We start from the raw sequence: 22,827 nt of genomic DNA on the forward strand, positions 1-22,827 counted from the left end.
TAAAAATATTTAAATGTATATTGAGTCATAAAAATTAGTGAGAGCTAACACTGATTCTTAACTGCCAGGCGCTGCTCCGTGAGCTTTACAAGCTTCTTCTGGTCTAACCTTGCAGTGAGCAAGAGAGGTCCTACGACTAGTTCCATTTCACAAAGAAACAGCCACAGAAAGGCTAAGCCACTGGCCAGCCCGCAGAAGATGGCACTCGAAAATGAATCAAGTCTGAGCCCAAGAGTTCATGTGTGTAGTGCTATACAAGCCTATGAATGAACAAATGGATAAACAGAAGAGTTAAGTCCAGGGAAGAAGAAACTGGAGCTACATAAAAAAGATGGTGTCATTCTAGAACTCCCAGGAGCCACCAACATGTAACCAAACAGAGAACTGTTTCCCAAAGAAAACCACATCTCCAACAGGCCAGATGACCCTGCAGACAAGCTGGAAAGCGATCCAATGACAGGCTGCTAGGCCAGGTCCCTAGCTAGCCCTCAGCTTATATGCCTAAGCTTTTTCAACCTTAGTTTTCACAGGCGCAGAAGGTGGCACCCAGGTAGGTCAGGTACATGACCTCCAGGTCTCTTATTAGCCCTGAAATACTATAAACTCTGCTTCCCAAAAGATCCCAAAGTAGCCTGATTTTCTGTTTCCCAGATGAGGTTTTTGTTGTTTGTTTGGTGAGTATGTATGTGGTTGGGTTTTCTGTCTGGTTGTTTGTTTTTTTTTTTTTTTTTGAGATAAAGTGTCACTTAGCTGGCCTAGAAATCACTATGTAGATAGACCAGGTTGGTCTCAAACACACAGGGAAGTGTTGGGATTAAAGGCATGTGTTGCCATGCCTGGCAAGTAGCCTGTTTTAACTCCCTACTTCATTTCATTTTCCTCGGTAGAGGCAAAGCAGCATTTACTGCTCTCAAAATGCACCTTCAGTTCTGAGGTCTGGGAAGAAGAAAATTCCCAGGGTGTGCTTACCACCAAGCCTGTGAACCTGAGTTTGATCCTTGGGACTCACATGGTAGGCAGCAGACTCCCTCCAAGTTGCCCTCTGAGCTCTCCTGACATCCACATTTGTACTGTAGCACTCATCTGCATGTGAACGGGCGTGCATACACACACACACACACAGTAAGTGAATGAATAAATGTAAATTTAAAGTAATTAAAGAAGATTTGGCCTAAGACTCTGTCCTTTGCTCTCTTCCTACCTGTCCCTGTCCAGTCTCCTGGCTTTTCCCAGAAGACAATGAGATCCACAGACAACAGAAACTACCTTCAAGCCTCCTCCCCACCCTAAACCCAACTCGTTTCTCTACAGAAGTTTCATGTCATATGTCCCAGGTTGTATCCCTACTCCCAAGCACCAAAAAGAGCATCATGGCAGAGCAGCAGGCTTAGATGAGGAGGGTCCCTTCCCAAGCTCCAGCTAATGTGGCCCTCATCCAACAGTGGTCAGCCCTCTCTACCCAGGGGTCAACACGGGAAGATTCCTACAGTTGGTGAGATGACTCCACAGTGAAGTCTAGATCCCCCTCCCTCATGTACTTACCTCGGAGTCCCCATCAGCATTAGGAAAGATGCCAGTGGAAGAAGTCACAGGATTCGAAAAATCCCCAAAACCCAGAGATCAAATTCAAAGGCTCTAACCTCCTCACTCCAAAGAAGCAGAGTCAAGTCCAGCAGAGGTCAGTCACAAGCTGGCCCTCTGCCCTCCTGTGCTCATCACTGCCCTGAAGGCAGCTGTGGTTCCCACTCTTTTATTCTGAGTTCCGCAGATGCATCCCAGCTCCATTCAATGCTGTTCTGCCAGTAGCTCTGACACCACCCTCCAGGCTGGTTCTGTCCCCTCAGGCTCAGGAGTGGTTGCAGGAACTGAGAGTGGTCAAGGAGATTGGAACAACATCCAGCAAGGCAAAGACAAAGAAGCTACTGACCCTGGACAGTGGTGCTTGCGGTGGTGGAGTCTCATTCTATAGATTTAAGGGTCCAGCCCGAGGGTATGTAGTGGTGTCTCTTTAAGCATCGGACCTCTTTTAAGGCAAGTTTTCTCTGCAGTGAACTCCTATTACCACTGGTCCTGCGGCAGAAAACAAGGACTCTCAGGTGCCATCTGGTGGCCAAACATAGTAGCATCTCAGCCTCACGAGGTGTTCTAGATAGGCAGCCTCCAAGGACTTGGACTCAAATCTCAGCTTCTCTATCAGATTCTATCTAGGGCTGCAGGTTACCATTGTGAGCAAGGAGTCTGAGAAGGCCAGGAGGAACAAGAGTGGTGTAAGCAGAGGACAAATTTTCCAATAATATCATCTTAAAGAATACTTTCTATTTTTACTTACGTGTATGCTTAAGTATCTGTGTGGGGTTATGTGCAAGTGTCTGTGGGTGCCCACAGAGAACAGATTCTCTTGAAGCTGGGAGTTAATAGGCAGCTGTAAGCCTTGTGACATGTGGGTACTGGGAATTGAGCCCAGGTCCTCTGAAAGAGCAGTAAGTGCCCTTAACTGATAAGGCATCTTTCCAGTTCCTCTGGTAACATCTTAAATGAGATTTCCTTGCTTCCCTGTTGCCAGCTATAGGGCCTTGAGATGTAGCCTAATATAACCTTGTCCTCTCATCACAAGACAGTGGTTCCTAACTGAGAGGAGCAGCTGCCTTTGCAGTACCAAACAGTATTGTTTTTAACGTGAAGGAGCAATTCAATGGGCAGAAACCAGCAATGCCAAAAGTATTATGTCCTTAATGTCAACAGTATTGATGACACTCTGAGGTTAGCAGAAAGAGAATGGCTCCTTGGCACATTCCAAAACCCACTTTCTTTCCCCCATAATGCTGCCTTTGGTGTCTTCCCTAACCAAACACAAACCTGTCAGAGGAAACTTCCAGAGCCAGTTCTGAATTCTTTCCTTCCACTCCACGGATCCTGGAGATCCAACTAAAGCTGTCAGGCTGGCCAGCACGCTCTTTTACCCACTGAGTTTGCCATCTTGCTGGTTCAACATGGTCTTTATAAATGTAGGGGTTGATGGCCCAGGCCACTTCTACAAAGGGTGCCAGTGTTAAAGGCTATTCCTGCCTGGAAGCCAAGCACCTAAATCTGCATCCAGTCAACCTCCTCTGGTTCACCACTCCTCTGGAAGGAAGAAACAGACAGGCTGGTATGGTAGATCCTCAGGAGTCCAAAGATGATCACTGAGAAGCCACAAGACCACCCATCACAATCCCCTAAGGGACCACCCAGACATCTTAATATGGAAGGGGCTGACTCAGCCCAGCCGTGCTCTGTGTGCAGGAACTGTCCCGGGTTGTGCATTTCTCACACAGCACGCTTTCAGCTTCTCAGTACAGAATGTCATGACTCTGAATCTCCTCTCTGCACCCCGTTCTAGGCTTCTCAGCTCCATGGCATACACACAATCTGGTGCGGATAGGAGAGACCACACACATAACTCAGAGATCCTGGTGGAGGGGAACTGAGAAAGAATGGGACAGGTAGCAATAGTCAGCGGAAGGTGTCAAGGGTCTGTTGGCTTGAGCAGCCCCAGGCTCATTAGGCTGACATCACAGAACTGAAGTTCTGATGAAAGTCTCTACATCTCAAAGCCACAGGCAGCATGCTACAACACAACTCTAACGCCACTCCTCTTCCTAAGGCACACCGATGGCACGATGGCACTATCTGTAGATAGTGCATTATTTTCTTTCTCTCTCTCTCTTTTTGTGATATGAGGGACCAAGCCCTGGGTCTTGTGCATGCTGAGGTGTTCTTCCACTGAGCTACAACCCTACCCCCATTACTATTTTCATGGCCTACCAGGCGCTGTGGCCCTCCCTGCAGACCACTTTGGATCACCTAGCACACCCACCCTGCTCCACCCTGCTGTTGCCTGCCTTTGAACTATTGCATGGGTTGATATAACTGGTTAAAATGTTCTGCCCTCAGGGTTGTAGAGCTGGCTCCGAGGTTAAGAGCACTTGTTGCTCTTGCAGAGAACCTGGGTTCAATTCTCAGCATCTGCATGGTGGTTCACCAATATCTCATCCAGGGGATCCGATGTCCTCTTTTGATCTCTGTGGCACCAGGCACACAAGTGGTATACATACACACATGCAGGCAAAACACTCATACACATAAAATACATCTTTTAAAAAGTTAAAGATGTCCTTTCCTTATGCTAACATAGTGGCACATACCTACATACATTCCTACACTTGGGAGGCTGAAACAGGAAGGCACGGTAAGCACAAGGTCAGCCTGACTGACATAATGAGACTCTGTCAAGAAAACAAATCAAGCTGGGAGGTGGTGGCACACACTTTTAATCCCAGCACTCGGGAGGCAGAGACAGGTGGATCTCTGTGAGTTTGAGGCCAGTAAGATCTATGGAGCGAGTTCCAACAGGCTCCAAAGCTACAGAGAAACCTTGTATCAAAAAAAAACAAAAGCAAACAACAAAAAGAAAGAAAGGAAGGAAGAAAAGAAGAAAAGAAAACAAACAAAAACAAACAACAAAAAGAAAGGAAGGAAGAAAAGAAGAAAAGAAAACAAAATACTGTTTCCTACACTCTGTCTGAGCATCTCCTATTTACTTTGTGGCGTTAAACTGAAACATCACAGCTTCTAAGGTGCTTTCCCTAACAACCAAGCCAGGAGACCTGCTTCTCTTGTCTGATTCCTGGCTGCTCTCTTGCTGCTCTTAAAAATCATTCAGGGCCTGGAGTGATGGCTCAGAGGTTAAGAACACTGACTGCTCTTCCTAGAGGTCCTGAGTTCAATTCCCAGCAACCACATGATAGCTCACCACCACCTGTAATGAGATCTGGTGCCCTCTTCTGGCCAGCAAGCATACATACAGACAGAACACTGTATACATAATAAATAAATAAATCTTTTTAAAAAAAGATTTATAAAATAAAATCATTCAGGGCCTGGAGAGATGGCTCAGGTGTTAAGAGTACTGGTTGTTCTTCCAGAGGACCCAGGCTTGATTCTCAGCACCCACATGGTGGTTAACCACCATTTGTAATTCCAATTCCAAAGGATCAAACATCCTCTTTAGGCCTCCAGGGACACCAGGCACACATGTGGTATCCAGATATATCCACAGGCAAAATTCCTATATGCATAAAATAAAGGCTTTAATTTTTTTTAAGAGATCATTCATGGCCATCTCTTGCTAAACAGGGAGTTCTCTTCTCGGCAACTCCAACATGTCATTCAAATAGTGGTTCAAATGAATGGCAACAAAGAGCCTAGAATTAAATAATATAGATATTTAGCTAGCCAAGTTCCACCAACTAGAAATGAACTGGCCTGGATGGTTGACATGTGTCCACATTGACGTAATGACTCCGGGGGAACCTAAAATCAGATTTGGAGCAGGACAATTACTGCTCTAATTATTTTCTAACTGCTCACACAAAGCCCCAACTAAAAACTCCCCAATGCACAGCCTCCCCTGCTAAGCAGCCAACATTCTTTGTCGTACTCTTTTTCACCCAATCAGCTTCCAACATGGAAATAGAATAGAAACCTAGAAAAGATTCAGCCCACTAAGGGAATTTCAGTCTCCGTAGCTGGAGTCTTTCTCCTAGATCTGCCCCAAATTTACAAGGCAATTTGGTTATGGAGTAGGGAAGTGAACTGATGCTTTCATGGAGGAAGACAGCTTCCAGAGGCAGTCTGTTTGGCCTGAATCCTCTGTTCTCAGTAGGGTGGAAACCCTGGGAATCTGTGGGAGAAGATTCAGATGCTGACAGTGATGCTGAACTGCTTTGCCTAGGGCACTACGGGCTGAACCAGGACACCTCCCAGTGTGGGGGGATGTTATTTTAAGGTGTGTGACTTTTGTTTCTGCTGCATTTGTTTAACTCTGGGAAGCTGTGTTACTGTGTCTGTCTAAAACACCTGATGATCTAATAAAGAGCTGAATGGCCAATAGCGAGGCAGGAGCAAGAATAGGTGGGGCTGGCAGGCAGAGAGGATAAATAGAAGGCAAAATGAAGAGGAGGAGGAGAAGAGAACAAAGGGAAGAGGTGTCAGGGGCCAGTCACCCAGCCAGCCACGGAGTAAGAATGAAAGTAAGATACACAGAAGTAAAGGACAAAGCCCTGAGGCAGAAAGGTGGTCAGGATAATTAGTTAAAAAAAGCTGGAAAGAAACAAGCCAAGCTAAGACCGGGCATTAATAAGTAAGAATAAGTCTCCGTGTGTGATTTATCTGGGAGCTGGGTGATCTTCCCCTGGCCCTCCAAAAGATCAAAAAGCCTAAGGAGTAAAGAGGAAAACATCACACAACATCCCAGAGTGACTCACACTCACATCTCCAGAGGCCTTCTCACCAGGCAGACTGAACCTGCTTTCCAGCTCAGTGATGGGAGAAGTTGATGAAACCAGATTCTGGACTCTTGCTCACTTGAAAGGGTCTACAAGAAGTCTGACCGGGGAAGCAGGCGGCAGCTTGGCCAAGGAGACCTTCTATAACGTTAAGTGCCTAGCTCCCTAGCGACTGCTGAGCAGGCCAGAGTCCCAGAGAGAACAGGACTCGCCTGGTCTGTTGGAGGTTGCAAGGTTTCGTGTATTGATCCTTTACCTCAGAAAATCACCTGAGGTTATCAGAGTCCATATTCTAGACGGTTAGATGTATATGAACATATGTTAATATTAAGATCGTAGAAACTTGGGGTTGAAGAGATGGCTCAGCTGTTAACTGTGTATATTAATCTTGCAGAGGGGACCTGAGTCTGGTTCCTAGCACCCACATCTGAAGGCTCAAAACAACCTATAACTCCAGCATTTATTCTCTCTCTCTCTCTCTCTCTCTCTCTCTCTCTCTCTCTCTCTCTTCTCTCCACCTCCCCCCCCCCCCGGGACAGACCAGAGAGACAGAGACTCAACTACATATTTAACTAAATCCTTTTTAAAAGAGGGTAGAAACTTAATCTGCATATGGTCTTTAGAAGTGGGGACTTTGTCTTATAGTTTGTTTGCAGTGTTGGGAATGGAACCCAGGGCCTCACACTCTAGACAATAACTCTGACAAAAAGTTCAAAAGAGAGAACTTTGGGAAACAGTTACACCATTAAGGGAGAGCTTCATGATTGAATCCCAGTGACTTTATGAAGCGAGGGAGGATGACAACACAGAGATGCGTGTGTGCTCCTGCCAGGATGTCCTCAGAACCTATATCATTTGGATGCAACCTCCAAAGCTGTGAGGCAAATAACGCTCTATGAAGCCTCGGGAGCTTTAGTGCATAAAGTGCACCCGGGAGAGGTTTAATGAGAAGAGTGAGATAATGCCACACCAAGAACACTAAGGTTCATGTGCTAGTCATGCTGTAAGCAGTTTATATGCGTTTAGACATTCGGGTGCCACAGCAGCCCAGGCCTCCAGAATCCATGCCCCAGTCCCTCAGCCTTCTCTTTCCTACATCTCCTGACACATCTCTCTCCAGCAGAAGGGAAAGAACATTAAATTAAGCACACCATGGAACTGAAGACTGGAAAAATTATCTATTCAGACAGGGTTTCTGGGTACTAAAGAGATGGCTCCGTGGTTAAGAGCACTGCCCGCTCTTTCAGAGGATCCAGGTTCGATTCCAGGCACCAACATGACACCACACAACTGTCCTGTCCGTAACTTCAGTTTTAGGGGATCTGATGTCCTCTTCTGGCTTCTGAGGGGACTGCACACATATGGTGTACAGACATACATGCAGAAATACCTATATACATAAAATATCTAGACACTTAACTTTTTAAAGACCGTTTATTTGACGAGTATATTTGTAATTATTGGTTTAAGACATGCCTGGAGTTGGATGGTGGTGGCACACACATTTAATCCCAGCACTCGGGAGGGAAAAGCAGACAAAATCTCTGTGAGTTCAAGGACAACCTGGTCTACAGAGTGAGTTCTAGGACAGCCATGGATACACAGAGAAACCCTGTCTCAAAAAAAAAAAAAAACAAAAAAAGAAAAAAGGCAAGTGGAGAGAGAGAGAGAGAGAGAGAGAGAGAGAGAGAGAGAGAGAGAGAGAGAGAGAGACCGAGACCAAGAAATAAGAGCCCAAGCAATGCCTGGTGGATTCTGCCTGGGCAGTATGTTATGGGGCAGGTGGTCACCATTTCCAACTGAGCAGATAACCATATGCCTCTGTCTTAGCCGGGGGTTCTATTACTGCAATGAAACACCATAACCACAAAGCAAGTGGGGAAGGAAAGGGTTAATTTGGCTTACACTTCCATAATGATGTTGGGGCAGGGATCTGGAGGCAGGAGCTGAAGCAGAGGGGTGAGGGGTGCTGGTCACTGGCTTGCTTCCCGTGGCTGTGCTTTCTTATAGAACCCAAGACCACCAGCCCGGGGTTGGCACCACCCACAATGGGCCCTCCCCATCAATCACTAATTAAGAAAATGCCTTACAGCCAGATCTAATGGAGACATTTTCTAATTAAGGTTCCTTCTTTTCAGATAACTTTAGCTTGTTTCAAATTGGTATAAACTAGCCAACACACTTTCTAAAGAGGCCTGGAATTTGAACTGAGGCCTGGAATGACAATGTTTCACAGGCAAAGATAAAAGGGTGGAGAGGCAAGGCATTCTGGGAAAGAAGGAAAAGTGTAAACAATTGCAAAAATGAAGGTGGAGAACCAGGCACTTGGAAGACTGAGGCAGGGATCACTTGTGCCCAGTTAGAGACCAGTCTAGACAACACAGTGAGACATTATCTTTAAAAGAAAATGGGGGCTGGAGAGATGGCTCAGAGGTCCCAGCAACCACGTGGTGTTTACAACAATCTATAATAAGATCTGGTGCCCTCTTCTGGCATGTAAGCATACATCCTGGCAAATCACTGTATGCATAATAAACAATTTTTTAAAAAAAGAAAGAAAATGATTATGTAAGGCTATGGATGTAGCCCACTTGGTAAAATGCAGGCTAAGCATGCAGAAAGCCCTGGGTTTGAGCCCCAGTACCACATAAAACCCAATGTGGTGGTGTACACCTGTAATCCCAGCTCTTGGCCGGTAAAGGCAGGAAGATCAGAAATTCAAGGTAATCCTTTGCTACATAACAAGTTGGAGACCAGCCTGAGATATATGAAATAAGAAGAAAGAGGAGGAAGAAGGAGAAAAAGAAAAGGCATGGGGGAACTAGAATGGGTCCCTGATGAAGACACTACTCAAGGGTGTTACCATAACATGAGCTCAGAGACCTGTGGTGGTTTGAGTGAGAATGGCCCCTATAGGCTCATGTCTGAATAGATTGGTAGGTGTGGTTTTGTTAGAAGAGGTATGTCACTGGAGGTGGGCTTTGAGGTTCCAAAATCCCACACCAATCCGTTAACTCTCTCTGCCTGGTGGCTATTGCCTCAAAATGCAAGCTTTCAGTTGTTGCTCCAAAGCCACGTCTGCCTGCCTGCTATCCTATGCCATGAGGGGCCAGGTACTAGTCCTCAAAACTAAGTCCCTGACAAACTGTTTCTTCTATAAACTGCCTTGGTCATGGTGTTTTGTCACAGCAATAGAGAAGTAATGAGGACAATACCCAACAGAATTTGCAGCTCTTCTTAGACCTGACCTCTCCCCTTCAATGCACACCAGACCTTAGAGGCAATATCCACTATTCAATTACTGAAAAGCCCTTTAGTTAACGTGTCCCCAGTGTCACCAAGATTTATGTTCTAGACACTGTGACTGTGTTAAACACATTGCTTTCACCTTTCTAGTATATAATACCTCTTGTGGAAGACAGAATCATTTCCCCCACATTGAAGAAGAGGCCCTGGGTCACAAGACCAGCAAAGGGCAGAGTGATATTCACACTGTGGTTTGGCTACCAGTCATGAGGCTTCAGCAAGCATCCTCACCAGATGCCCTGCTGATAATCGCTGGTGAGAAGCTGCACTTTAGGCAGCGCAGGTACAAGATGCTGATGTGAATTTACCAGCAGGGCTTTTTGTAGGTTTTATTTCTCTTTGATTTTCTGACAGTTCCATCCATACATACAATGTGTGCAATTCTATTCATTTCCATTACCCTCTGCTATCCCATTTCCTTTTCCTCTGCAGCCATTCTTCTTCCCATCTAGTTCCCCAGTGGCTACATCATTTAAGAAAATGACACGCCCTAGCCCTTGCAGAAGCCATTAACAATCAATAGCGCCTCAGGATACGACAAGGCCTCATGGGCACTTCTCCTATCCATGCTGAAAGGCCCAATCTTGTGCGTGTATCCACTGCTGCTGTGTGTTCATGACTACAGTGGCACTCCTCCTAAACTGGCTTCAAACTTGCAATCCTCCTGCCTCAGCTTCCTGAGTGCTAGGATTTTACAGGATGTGCCTCCACACTCCAGCACCGGCAGAGCTCTTAAGCTATTTGTCCAGGGAACTGGCAGGACCAGAAAGGAACAAAGACGGACTTCTATTTTTTCTCCTTAAAAGGAGGTCTGATACACCCTGGGGTCTTCAGACATGTGCCTGTGTCTAGAGAGTCTCTGGTGGTAAGGACACTTAACGACTCTGGAGTTAATTAGCCTCTAGGCATCTCTCTCACATAGTTAGTCTGAACATGGCAGGTGCCTAAGTAAGGATTATAAAGAATAAGATCCTTCTTTTTCTTCTTTTTTGTTACTGGAGATAGAGTTCAGGGCCTTTAAGTGCTTTACCACTGAGCACACCCTTAAGCCCATATGAGGAGCATTTTAATTTTTTATGTGCTCATATCTGTGTGTATGTGAGGTGTGTGTGGGTATACAGGTGCCACCACACACATACGGAGGTCAGAGGATGACTTTGGGAGTCAATTCTCTGCTTCCGCTGTAGGTTCTGAAGACTGAGCAGGTCGTCAGGCTTGAAGAGCAAGCACTTGTACTGGCTGAGCCATCTCACTGGTCCCCACTTCGGGGAACACGGGAGGAAACTGAGGTAATATTTCTATAGCCTGTCCCACCCAGACCCCTTCCCAAGTTTCCATGGCTCTGCTGCCCAGAGCTTGAACTTCCTGGAACATTCTCTGTTCATCTGAACAGGGATGCGTGCCTTTCTGGGAGAAGACAACACCACGTGATTCACTTTCCTAAGGCGGTGCAGCTGTGCTTCTGAGAAACCCGCACACAGGAACTGGAAGCACAGAGGCCATGAGGCATTGCGGCTCCCTTACAGGGCCAGCTGGGCAGGGGCCCTGTGCAGTGCTCAGAAGTTAGCTGCCTTAGGAGGCACTTCTCACAATCAGCAGCCGTCTCTGGGCCCAGGGAGCATATTAAGGTGGATAATTCAGAGCAATCAGAACACGGGCCCTGCTTGATCAGCTCTGGGGTGATGAAGCAACAGCCCAGTGGCGCTCCAATCTCTGCCCCACTGCCTCTGCCAGAGCAGGTCAGCCCTGTGCCCAATTTTCATCTGACAGGCAGAGGGCTGATGACACTGGGCCTGTGCCTCTTGACTAATCAGATAGTTCAGGCTCCAGGGGCCTCCTGGGACACAGACATGACTCAGAGGAAACCTGGCTCCTTTCTCAAGACCCAAAGTCTTCTAGACAACTCATTACCTAATTCTTTATGTGCCATGCCGAATTATCTCCCAGTTTCCTATTTCTGTGTGATTGTGCAAGTTTCTCTCCTAGGAAGCCACATGTTTATCACATGATGGTAGCCACAGGCCACCAGCAGAGGGAGAAAGGATGCTGAGAAGTCCTATTCTGGATCCCATTCTCAAAACTGTTCGTAATGCCTTCCCGTAGCCATCATTCTAAGTATTGGCTCATCCCAGGGGACCACCACAGCCAGGACGAGATCATGGCTCAGCTTTCAGTTCTCCAGAATGCCCTTCCTTTCCTCTGCATACTCGGGAGGACCTGGGCTTCAAGCGCTCTCTTCCTCTCGGAGGGGCAAATGTGCCCTAAGACCATGACATCAAATACTGCAGGCTGAGGAGACAGAAACATGCTGTTGTTGCATCTGGCTGACTGGCACCTCAATGCTTGGGTCAGTTCTTCAGGGGGTTCAGGGTTATTTTTGTAAGAGAGACTCTCTGTGTCCCACCACAGTGAAGCAGAGAAGAGGAAGCTTACCACAGAGAGGCTCACTCTCCGGGAGCCACACACAGAGCTGTGCATGTACACAAGCCACACTTCCTCCCAGGCCTAACAGGAACCTTAACTTCTGCAAAGACCACTAAACCCCAACACCAGTAACCACGGGGACATCTACCCACAGCTGAGCTGCTGAGGATTTCCAGTGTGACTTCAGGACCAAAAAAGGAAGAGGTTCTTCTCTTGCCAAAAAATATTATGGCCCCGAGACACAAACAAGGTGGCTTTCCATACAACTCAGATAGAAGCAAAAGTATCCAAGCGTCCAAGCACGAGGCAACCACTCCCCACCCAGCCCTCATCCTCTGAGCAAGCCAGCGAGGGTGACAACACTGCTTGGGAATCATCAGGGTTACAGACATCTTGTTTTAGAGAACAAAACCTCTTTCCAGCTCTGCAGGTGTCAGGGAGGACCGACAAATAAAATGTGCCAAGGTCCCGCTCCTAAGAATGCCCAAGCTGGCTCCTTTCCTTTCTGCTGGGAACCGGCTGCTCGCTGTCGAAATGGGCAAGTTCATGAAATCCGGGAAAGTGGTGCTCGTCCTGGCTGGATGCTACTTGGGACGCAAAGCCGTCATCGTGAAGAACATTGATGATGGCACCTCAGACCGCCCTTACAGCCATGCCCTGGTGGCTGGAATTGACCGCTATCCCCGAAAAGTGACAGCTGCCATGGGCAAGAAGAAAGTCGCCAAAAGATCCAAGATCAAGTCCTTTGTGAAGGTTTATAATTACAACCACCTGATGCCCACAAGGTACTCTGTGGACATCCCCCTGGACAAAACTGTTGTCAACAAGGATGTCTTTAGGGACCCAGCCCTGAAACGCAAGGCAAGGCGGGAAGCCAAGGTCAAATATGAGGAACGATACAAGACAGGGAAGAACAAATGGTTTTTCCAGAAGCTTCGCTTTTAGGTATATTTTTGTTTATGTCATTAAAAGTTTAAAAAACAAAACAAAACAAAACAAAACAAAAAGAATGCCCAAGCTGCTGGCTCAGAAGCCACACCAAAATTAGCATCCTGTCATTTGCGCATTTGTATGCATTTCACGTGTCGCCAGGAGGCCACAGAGAGTATGAGGTATATTGACCATTTTTTGTTTGGTTTTTCCTTTCTGTGGTGCTGTGTGTTTGTACTTGCTGAGCAAATGCTCTACCACTGAGCTCAACCCCCTGACTTAGACCATATTTTGTTATTATTATTATTATTTGTGTGTGTGTGTGTATGTGTGTGTGTGTTCGTGTGTGTGTGTGGAGATGTGCACAAGTAGAGGTCAGAGGACAACTCTTAGGAGCTGGTTCTCTCCTGCCACCTTGTGGAATCCAAGGACTAAATTCACGTCACCAGGCCAACATGCCTCTGTCCATCGAGCCATCTTACCACACCCCGTCCATAATTGTCTTAACTGCATGTTTACTCAGTAATTTAATTTTCTCTGTTATAAAAATCATAGAGTCACAACAAAAATTCCTCTTGATGGGGGCTGGAGCTGCAGCTCAGGGATAGAGCTTGCCTAACACACAAAGCTCTGCCACTGGGGAAAAAAAAAATCCTTTTAGACAATAAGAGCAAACTATGACTCAAATGCACCACCCCACTTAGTACACAACACGCTCTTGAAATCAGAGTGGTTCTGCAGACAGCCCCGGAGTTTCTCAGCTTGATCGTGGGCAGACCATCGTCTTTCATTTTCTTCTACTGTCTTGTTACATCAAGTCGGGTGATTTCTACATAAATGAGGAATCACCTCACGTTGTTCAGGGCCTGTCTGGCCACAGATGCAAAAATGAGACTGTGTGTGGAAACTCTAGTACATCATCCAAATTTGCTCACAGTGTGAGATGTGTGTGGCCCTTGGAGGGTGAGGAGTACTGTCCAGGCCACCAGGGATAAGGTCTGATCTGTAGTACCCCTTGATAAGAAGACAGCAACTGTTCTGACAGACAGAGCCTAGAACTATTTCTTCCTATAGGCTTGAAGTTCAAAGTCTTAGCATTTAATTGGAAAAAAGCCTTCTGTCATCCACTTGCCACGGCTTACCCCAGCAAGGGCTGTCTCAGTGGCATGAGCTTGTTAGCAATGGAAACAGAGAGAGATGGGGTGCAGGAAGCACTGCTATGAAAGCAGGCTGGGTCCCCCACACCAGCCTCAGTCCCAGCCTGCCAGAAGACAGAGGTGCGTTCCATTCTTATCACTCTGTAGATGAGGAAATGACAGCACATGCTCAGTACCCTCAGGCTGAGTCAGCTCTTAGTGGTCTGAGATGAGAGGTGGGAAACTTTACACCCACACATTTCCAACATATTCTGGGCATGTTCATTGGGGGAAACTCTGGGAGAGAAAAACCTTGAACTCCCAGTTAGTTAATCATTCCAATTGGCTGCAAACTTCATAAACATCCGTTTTCATTTTAGTTTTTAAAAACAGAGTCTCAAGCAGCCCAAGCTGGCCTTAAACTCATGATCCACCTGCTTTAGCGTCCCTAGTTCTGGGACTGCAGGAATACAGTTTATTTTATTTATTTATTTGTTTGTTTGTTTTTAAGGCCGGGTCTCCCTATAATGTTCTGGTTGGCCCAAAACTCACTCTGTAGACCAGGCTGGCCTGGAACTCATAGATCTGCCTCTGCCTACCAAATGTTGGCACACACTAACAAAAGTTGTGTGCCACCACTCCAAACAGGTATATGCTATCTCAATCTGCTCAGCATTTCTGACTTCAGAAGCCTCCACACAATCACATCCTCCAAGGCAGCTACCCAAACCCAAAGCAGTGGAAGAGGTGTCTAGGTCAGTTCACCTACACAGATAATGAGGCATAGAACACGCTTGCTAGGAGGATACGATCTTGCTAGTGTGGCTACTGATAGAGCTTCACTAATAGCCCGGGAATGCCACAACCCAGCCTGTGCCAGACATTAGGCAATCTTGTAAAAATGATCCTCACCCCCTCCCCAAGTCAGGAGTTTACAAGCCTAGTACTAAAGTCAGAACTGGTAGTTTCTTTAATCTTAAATGCAGGGATGCCAACACAGCATCGGCTCTCCTCTCACTCTCCCGGCCTGGCTCAGCTGGCCCTCCTGTCCCGGTTGGAGTGTGTACATCTAATTGCACTGGGCACTACTGCAGTGTATGAACAGCTTGTGTAGTGCCCCTCTCACAGCTGTTCATACCAGCTTCACTGAGCTAGCATCTGGGCTGCTGCTGAGGCTGAGGCAGCTGGAGAGTTCAACATTGTAGCTAAGATGTGGGTCAACACCTGCTCGCTCTCTCTCTCTCTCTCTCTCTCTCTCTCTCTCTCTCTCTCTCTCTCTCTCTCTCTCGTTTTTCAAGAGAGAGTTTCTCTGTAGTTTTGGAGCCTATGCTGGAACTAGCACTTGTAGACCAGGCTGGACTCAAACTCACAGAGATCCACCTGCCTCTGCCTCCTGAACGCTGGGATTAAAGGTGTGTGCCACCATCCAGCTCAACACCTGCTGTATCTTAATTTAAACTCTCTGAACTTTGACTTCACTTGTTATCAAATGAAGATAACAATGTTGTAGAATATTATTTTAAGATGTGTTACATTTGTTTATGCTGTGGAACATCTGTTTAATGATGCAAAGATGTGTTGCATTCTTCTATGTTGCATTTGTTTAATTCTGTGAAACTATGTCACTTTGCCTGCCTAAAACACCTGATTGGTATAACAAAGAGCTGAATGGCCAATAGCAAGGCAGGAGAAAGGATAGGCAGGCTGGCAGGCAGAGAGAATACACAGAAGGAGAAATCTGGTAGGGAGATCAAGAAGCAAGAAGAACATGGAGAGGAAGACTTGAGGGGCAAGCCAGTCATTGAGTAAGAATGAAAGTAAGACTATACAGCAGTAAGACAAGGAAAAAAGCCCAGAGGCAAAAGGTAGATGGGATAATTTAAGAAAAGTTGGCTAGAAATAAACCAAGCTACAACTGGGCATGTATAAGAAAGAATAAGCCTCTGTGTGTGATTTATTTGGGAGCTGAGTGGTGGGGGCCCCAAAGAGTTAAAAAAAAAATAACAGGACTTGAGAGATGGCTCTGCAGAGAAAAGTGCTTGCCACTAAAGTTTGATGACCAGAGTTTAATCCCCAGAACCCATATTAAGATGGAAGCACAGGAGTCCACAAAGTTATTCTTTGTCTTACACACACACTATAGCATGCATTCACACTCACACATATTACACACAATAATATTTTTTTAGCCGGACGGTGGTGGCGCAGGCCTTTAATCCCAGCACTTGGGAGGCAGAGGCAGGCGGATCTCTGTGAGTTCGAGACCAGCCTGGTCTACAAGAGCTAGTTCCAGGACAGGCTCCAAAACCACAGAGAAACCCTGTCTCGAAAAACCAAAAAAAAAAAAAAAAAAAAAAAAAAAAAAATATATATATATATATATATATATATATTTTAAGTGAGGATAGTCTTTTCTATGATGTCCCCTGTCTTGGTTGTTTTATTATTATTATTATTTATTTATTATGTATACAACATTCTGCCTTCATGTATGCCCGCACGCCAGAAGAGGGCACCAGATCTCATTACAGATGGTTGTGAGCCACCATGTGGTTGCTAGGAGTTGAACTCAGGACCTCTGGAAGAGCAGCCAGTACTCTTAACCACTGAGCCATCTCTCTAGCGCCTCTTGGTTGGTTTTATATCAACTTGATGTGAGCTAAAGTCATCTGAGAGGAAGGATTCTCAGTTGAAAAAAATGCCTTCATAAGATCAGGCTATGGGCAGGCCTGTAGAGCATTTTCTTAATTAGTGATGGATAAGAGGGTCTAGCCATTGGAGGTGGGGATGCCCTGAGCTGTGGTCCTATGTTCTGTAAAAAAGACTGAGTAAGCCATGAGGAGCAAGCCTAGTAAACAGCACTCCTCCGTGGGCTCTGCATCAGCTCCGTGGGCTCTGCATCAGCTCCTCCCTCCAGGTTCCTACTCAGTTTGAGTTCCTGTTTTGACTTACCTCAACAGACTGTGATTCAGGATATGTAAGTCAAATAAACCCTTTCCTGTCCTGGTTGCTTTTGGTCATGATGTTTCAACAATATTTCAACAAAATTTCACAGCAATATATTAACCCTAACCAAGACTCCCCCTTCAAAAGTGCTGGGGTGGGGAGATGGAAGGATTGCTCAAGGGTTAAGAGAGCACATACTGTTCTTCTAGAGGAACTGTCTTCATGACTTTTTATTGCTGTGACAAGACACCATGACCAAGGCAATTTATAGAAGAAAGGTCATTGGAACTTACAGTTTCAGAGGTTGAGTCAGTGACCATATGGCAGTGAGCATGAGATCAGGCAGGCAGACATGGCACTGGAGCAGTAGCTGAGAGCTTATATCATGATCCACAAACACATGGCAGAGAAAGGGCCAACTAGAAGTGATAACACACTTCCTCAATAAGGCCACACCTCCTAATCCTTTCCAAACAGCTCCGCCAACTGGGGACTAAGCATTCAAATACAGGAGCCTGGGCTGGAGAGATGGCTCAGCAGTTAAGAGCATTGCCTGCTCTTCCAAAGGACCTGAGTTCAATTCCCAGCAACCATATGGTGGCTCACAACCATCTGTAATGGGGTCTGGTGCCCTCTTCTGGCCTTCAGGCATACACACAGACAGAATATTGTATACATAATAAATAAAAAAAAAAACAAAAAACAAATACAGGAGCCTATGAGGGCATTCTCATTCAAATCATCACAGGATCCAAGTTAAGTTCCCAAAATCTGTGTTGAGCAGCTCACAAGCACCTGAAACTCCAGCTTCAGGGGATCTGACGGCCCCTCTGGCCTCCTAGAGCATCTGCACCCACATGCATGCACACACACATATAAAATGATAACAGATAAAATGAGTAATGGGCTCAACTGAGATGGTTGAAAGGACAAATGAGGTAACTGATAAGAGACACCAAGCACAGGCATCCTCCAGCATAGGGGCTGGAAAGGTATCTCAGAGACTGAGAGTGCTTACTGCTCTTGCAGAGGACCTGAGTTCAGTTCTCAGCATCCGCATAGGGCAGCTATAACAGCCTGTGACTCCAGCCCCAAGGGGGTTCAAATGCCTCTGACCTCCGTAAACACTGCGCATGCCACACACACACACACTCACACACACACACACACAGGTGTGCAGGACCGTGCCATTCCTCGTTATTGCGGGGGGGGGGGGTTATTGAGTGAAGCAGGATCTCACTACATAGCTCAGGCTAGCCCCAAACTTGTGAACCACTTGCCTGCTAGCCCCTAAGTGTATTTTCCTTGTTGTTTTGATATTCAAGAGTAACTAGAATAAGAAGATCCATCTAAAAGGAACATAATCCCTTCACCTTAATTTCAGAGCTGTCATGTTTGAAAGAGGCAAGGGCTTCTTGAGATTGACAAGGGTCTATGAAAAATTTTAAAGACAACAAAAGATACAGATTTGAATTTAATATAAACTTTCTCGGGGCTGGAGAGATGGCTCAGTGGTTAAGAACTTTGCCTGCTCTTCCAAAGGTCCTGAGTTCAATTCCCAGCAACCATATGGTGGCTCACAGCCATCTGTAATGAGATTTGGTATGCTTTTCTGGGCTGCACTGTATACATAATAAATAAATAAATATTTAAAAAAAAAAAACAAACTTTCTCAACAAGTGATTTTTCTCCAGGGTGCTGAAGTGAAGGCCCTTTCAGAGCAAATCAAAAACTCTGAGTCCAAAGACTCAGAGTGTCTAAATATTTTCAAAAGGAATAGATATGAAGATCATTTTCTATAATATATATACATATATATAAACTTTGGGGCAGGAGAGGTACATAATAGGCTTGCTAAAGTGTTTGCCGATGCATGAAGTTCTGGGTTCAGCCCCTGGTACCACACAAATTAGACACAGTGCATTCCTGCAATCCTAGAACACTGGAAGCTAAGGCAGGAGGGTCAAACGTTCAAGGCCATGGGTCTGTAGAGATGTCTCAGGTGTTAGGAGCACTTGCTATTCTTGCAAAGGACCAGGATTCGGTTTCCAGTACCCACAATGTTGCTCACCAAGCACCTATGGCACACACAGGATACACATACATACATGCAGGCAAAATATTCAAACATATAATCTTTAAAAAATTTTAGTTGAGTGGTGGTGGTGCACGCCTTTAATCCCAGTACTAGGGAGGCAGAGGCAGGCAGATCTTTGTGAGTTTGAGGCCAGCCTGGTCTACAGAATGAGTTCCAGGAAAGCCAGGACTGTTACACAGAGAAACCCTGTCTCAAAAAACCAAAAGAGCCGGGCGGTGGTGGTGCACACGCCTTTAATCCCAGCACTTGGGAGGCAGAGGCAGGCGGATCTCTGTGAGTTCGAGACCAGCCTGGTCTACAAGAGCTAGTTCCAGGAGAGGCTCCAAAACCACAGAGAAACCCTGTCTCGAAAAACCAAAAAAAAAAAAAAAAACCAAAAGAAAATTGTTTATAAAATAAAATTCAGGGGCTGGAGAGATGGCTCAGAGGTTAAGAGCACTGATTGCTCTTCCAGAGGTCCTGAGTTCAACTCCCAGCAACCACATGGTGGCTCACAGTTATCTGTAGAGAGATCTGGTGCCCTCTTCTGGCCAGCAAGCATACAGACAGACAGAACACTGTATACATAATAAATAAATGAATCTTTAAAAAAAAAAAACCTGATAAAAATAAAGTTCAAAGCCAGAATGGACTACATAGCAAGGCATTGTCTTCAAAAAACAAAAACAAACAAAAAGAGAGCCTGAACAGATGGTTCAATGGTTAAGAGCACTTGTTGCTCTTGCAGAAACCCAGATTTAATTCCCAGTACTCACTTGGTGGCTCACAACCATCAGTAACTCTAGTTACAGGGGGTCTGATACCCTCTGCTGATCTCCTTGGGCAACAGGCACAAATGTGGTATACAGACATACACACAGTCAAATAAATACATCTTAAAAAATTGTTTTAACCTTAAAGTTAGAATGCTTAGCATATGTGATGTCCTGGGTTTGGTCCCTAGCTTCCCCCTCCCTACCAACACACACACACACACACACCTTGGGATAGGCCTGAACATTAGAGCAAGGTCAAGTTTCAACTGAGAGGAATGTCTTTTATTTGTTGCTTGTTTGTTTGTTTGGTTTGGTTTAGTTTTGAGACAGGGTTCCTCTATGTATCTCTAGCTGTCCTGGAACTCACTTTATAGACCAGACTGATCTTGAACACGGAGATACACCTGCCTCTGCCTCCAAAGTGCTGGGATTAAAGGCACGTTTCACCACGGCCTGGTTCCCACAAGAATGTCTTTGATATCAGACTCCGCTGTTCTAAAGCCCCACAGTTTAGATTCAACAGAAATCTCTGTGGTGTGTGGCACGTATCTAATCCTAACTGCTTGGAGACCGAGGATGGAGGACCTAAGTTTGCAGACCAGCCTGGGAAGCTATATAGTAAATTCAAGGTCAGATTAGCCTACTTAAACAAAACCATTTAAAAATTAAAAACTAAAAGAAAGGCAGTGTGGAATGGGGTACGGGGGGGCTGCCAGGGATGTAGCTAGTGATAGGGTGCCTCCAGCCATGACAAGCCCCAGCACTACACACAGTTCAATCCCCAGCACTACACACAGACAAGAAAATCTCTATTTCTGTTACTCACGTTAGATTTCAGTGTGGCCACTCATTCTCAGTTGCAAACTGAATGACTATCCCTGGCCACTTCCTATTTTCTCAGCGCACAGTCCTCAAAGACAAGCGTGCCTTGCCTCCGCCTCACACTGCTAAGGGCAAGTCTATGAGCAGGTCTGATTCTCAGTGGATCCCAGCTCTCCTGAGCTCTTCAGTGTACGAAACATTCTTTTTACGTTTCCATGTGCTATCTCTTAGAAAATGTTATGGGGAATTTGATGATCCTGTTAGCAAAGGGAAGATAATCCAGTCACTATTTCTTTGGGTTTTTTTTGTTTTGTGTTTTTGTTTTGTTTTGTTTTTTGGATTTTTCGAGACAGGGTTTCTCCGTAGCTTTTGGTTCCTGTCCTGGAACTAGCTCTTGTAGACCAGGCTGTCCTCGAACTCACAGAGATCCGCCTGCCTCTGCCTCCCAAGTGCTGGGATTAAAGGCGTGTGCCACCACCGCCCGGCCTCCAGTCACTATTTCTAACCTGCAGTATGTGCAGAAAATCTCCACAAGGTTGCAGACCTTAGAAACTACAAACTGATGGTCTGGAGACAAAGTCACCAAGAGGCCTCAGTTGCCTCCCCTGCCCCAGCTAGTTTCTCCACTTGTCCTGGTGAATGTCAGGTCGCCAGGTCAAGGGGGACTCTTGGCTATGGCTTCCAACCCCAGCAGAGACAGTAAATGGTCCCTTGGCAGGATAGGGAGGTCCTGGTCATGTGAAGGCCCTGTGGCTTTTAAACATGAAATCCTGCACCCACAGTGGATGATTGAGGGCAAGCAGAATTGCCTTCTTTTGTACTCAAGACTAGTCTAGCATCAAAGGAGAAGCCCTGTTGTTATATGGGGATGGAGGAAGCAACCTGTTTTCTGGGCTTTAGATAGTAATCAAGATGCAAACATTGTTATAGCTTGAACCCTTCCTAAGAGGCAGCTGCAGCAACCTTCTTGGGGGTCTCTGTTTTGTGAGGTGACAGGAAGCCCAGGGGAAAGGAGATGTGACCCGGGGGTGTACCCTGTGCCACCTCCCACAGTAATGACCAGCAGGCAGGCAGCAAGGGGCATTCCAGGAGGTGCCAACTGAAATGGGAGATGACACTTTGTTTAGGTTTTAAAATAAGTAGAGTTTTCATTTCCTAGACTCCAGTGTAGGGTTGGCGGCTAAGTTCTTGAGCAGAGGCAAGAAAGAGAAGACACAGCCCCAGCTGCCAGGGGCAGGGCCAGCCCACATCCTCTCGGGGCCCCCTTACAGCTCACTGGTCTGGTATCTGAATCTCGGATTTCCCCTAGAGGCATGTTGGAATAACCATTTTGTACAACCTTCCCTGGCAGAAGTTAAACATGTCTTTGCATACAGCTTAAAATGGTCCAGCCAAAGAGAAAGGTTAAGTCCAAGCAAGGTTGACTGGATCAAATCAAGTAAGGCCCTGTCCAGCTCAGGTCTCTGAGAGGAAAGAGTGGAATAAGGTTGAAGGCCTCAGCCCTACCCAGTATCTCTGCCTCAGATCAATCTTAGCATTTAAGAACTATACTCCTGGGGTTGGGGAGCGAGCTGGGCTGTTACTGCTTGCCTTACAAGAGTAAGGAATCAGTTCCACCCCCATAATCCATGTTAAAAACAAACCAACAAAACAAAACAAAAAAGCTCTGGGGTGTGGTGGTGAGTCTGTAATCCCGGTGCCAGCAGAGAGCTGGCCAGCCTAGCCGACTCAGGCAGCTCTGAGCTGCTGGGAAACCCTAAGGCAAAGAAAAAAAAAAAAGCAGATCGAACACAGGCAGCCACACACAAAATATTCTCCTAGGTTCCTTCGTGTGTTTTCAAGAGCTGTGTACTACTTCTCAAAAAGGCACCAGCTCTTTAAAATGAGAAGATGGCCATTAGTTTCTTACGTCGGGGTTCAGTTTTCTCTACTATAAAGCAGGTTTTTAATACAAACTTTCACCAGGGTGTAGTACACATGTTAACCCAGCATCCTGGAGGCCAAGGCAGAAGGGTTGGAAGTTTAAGAACCTGCCTGTGCTGCATAGGGAGTTCAGGTTAGCCAGGACTCTATAATGACATCTT

General features: G+C 46.0%; 2 protein-coding genes across 3 annotated transcripts in view; one reads left to right on the plus strand and one right to left on the minus strand.

The window, feature by feature from the left end:
• Positions 1–22,827, minus strand: part of Abr (ABR activator of RhoGEF and GTPase) — a 198,714-nt gene that overhangs the window by 149,074 nt on the left and 26,813 nt on the right. The window contains exon 1 of one of the 2 annotated variants that reach the window (XM_057775300.1): positions 1,543–1,680. The exons of the other annotated variant lie outside the window; for it this stretch is intronic. The gene's annotated coding sequence lies outside the window, so the exon portion shown is untranslated. Of the gene's footprint in view, positions 1–1,542; positions 1,681–22,827 lie in introns of those variants that run through there. 2 annotated transcript variants of the gene reach the window in all.
• Positions 12,591–13,001, plus strand: LOC130877748 (60S ribosomal protein L27-like). The gene has a single exon (XM_057775304.1). The coding sequence runs from the start codon at positions 12,591–12,593 to the stop codon at positions 12,999–13,001; it is 411 nt and encodes a 136-aa protein (XP_057631287.1).

Source organism: Chionomys nivalis, chromosome 7 (assembly GCF_950005125.1).
Source record: "Chionomys nivalis chromosome 7, mChiNiv1.1, whole genome shotgun sequence".
Lineage (NCBI taxonomy): Eukaryota > Metazoa > Chordata > Mammalia > Rodentia > Cricetidae > Chionomys > Chionomys nivalis.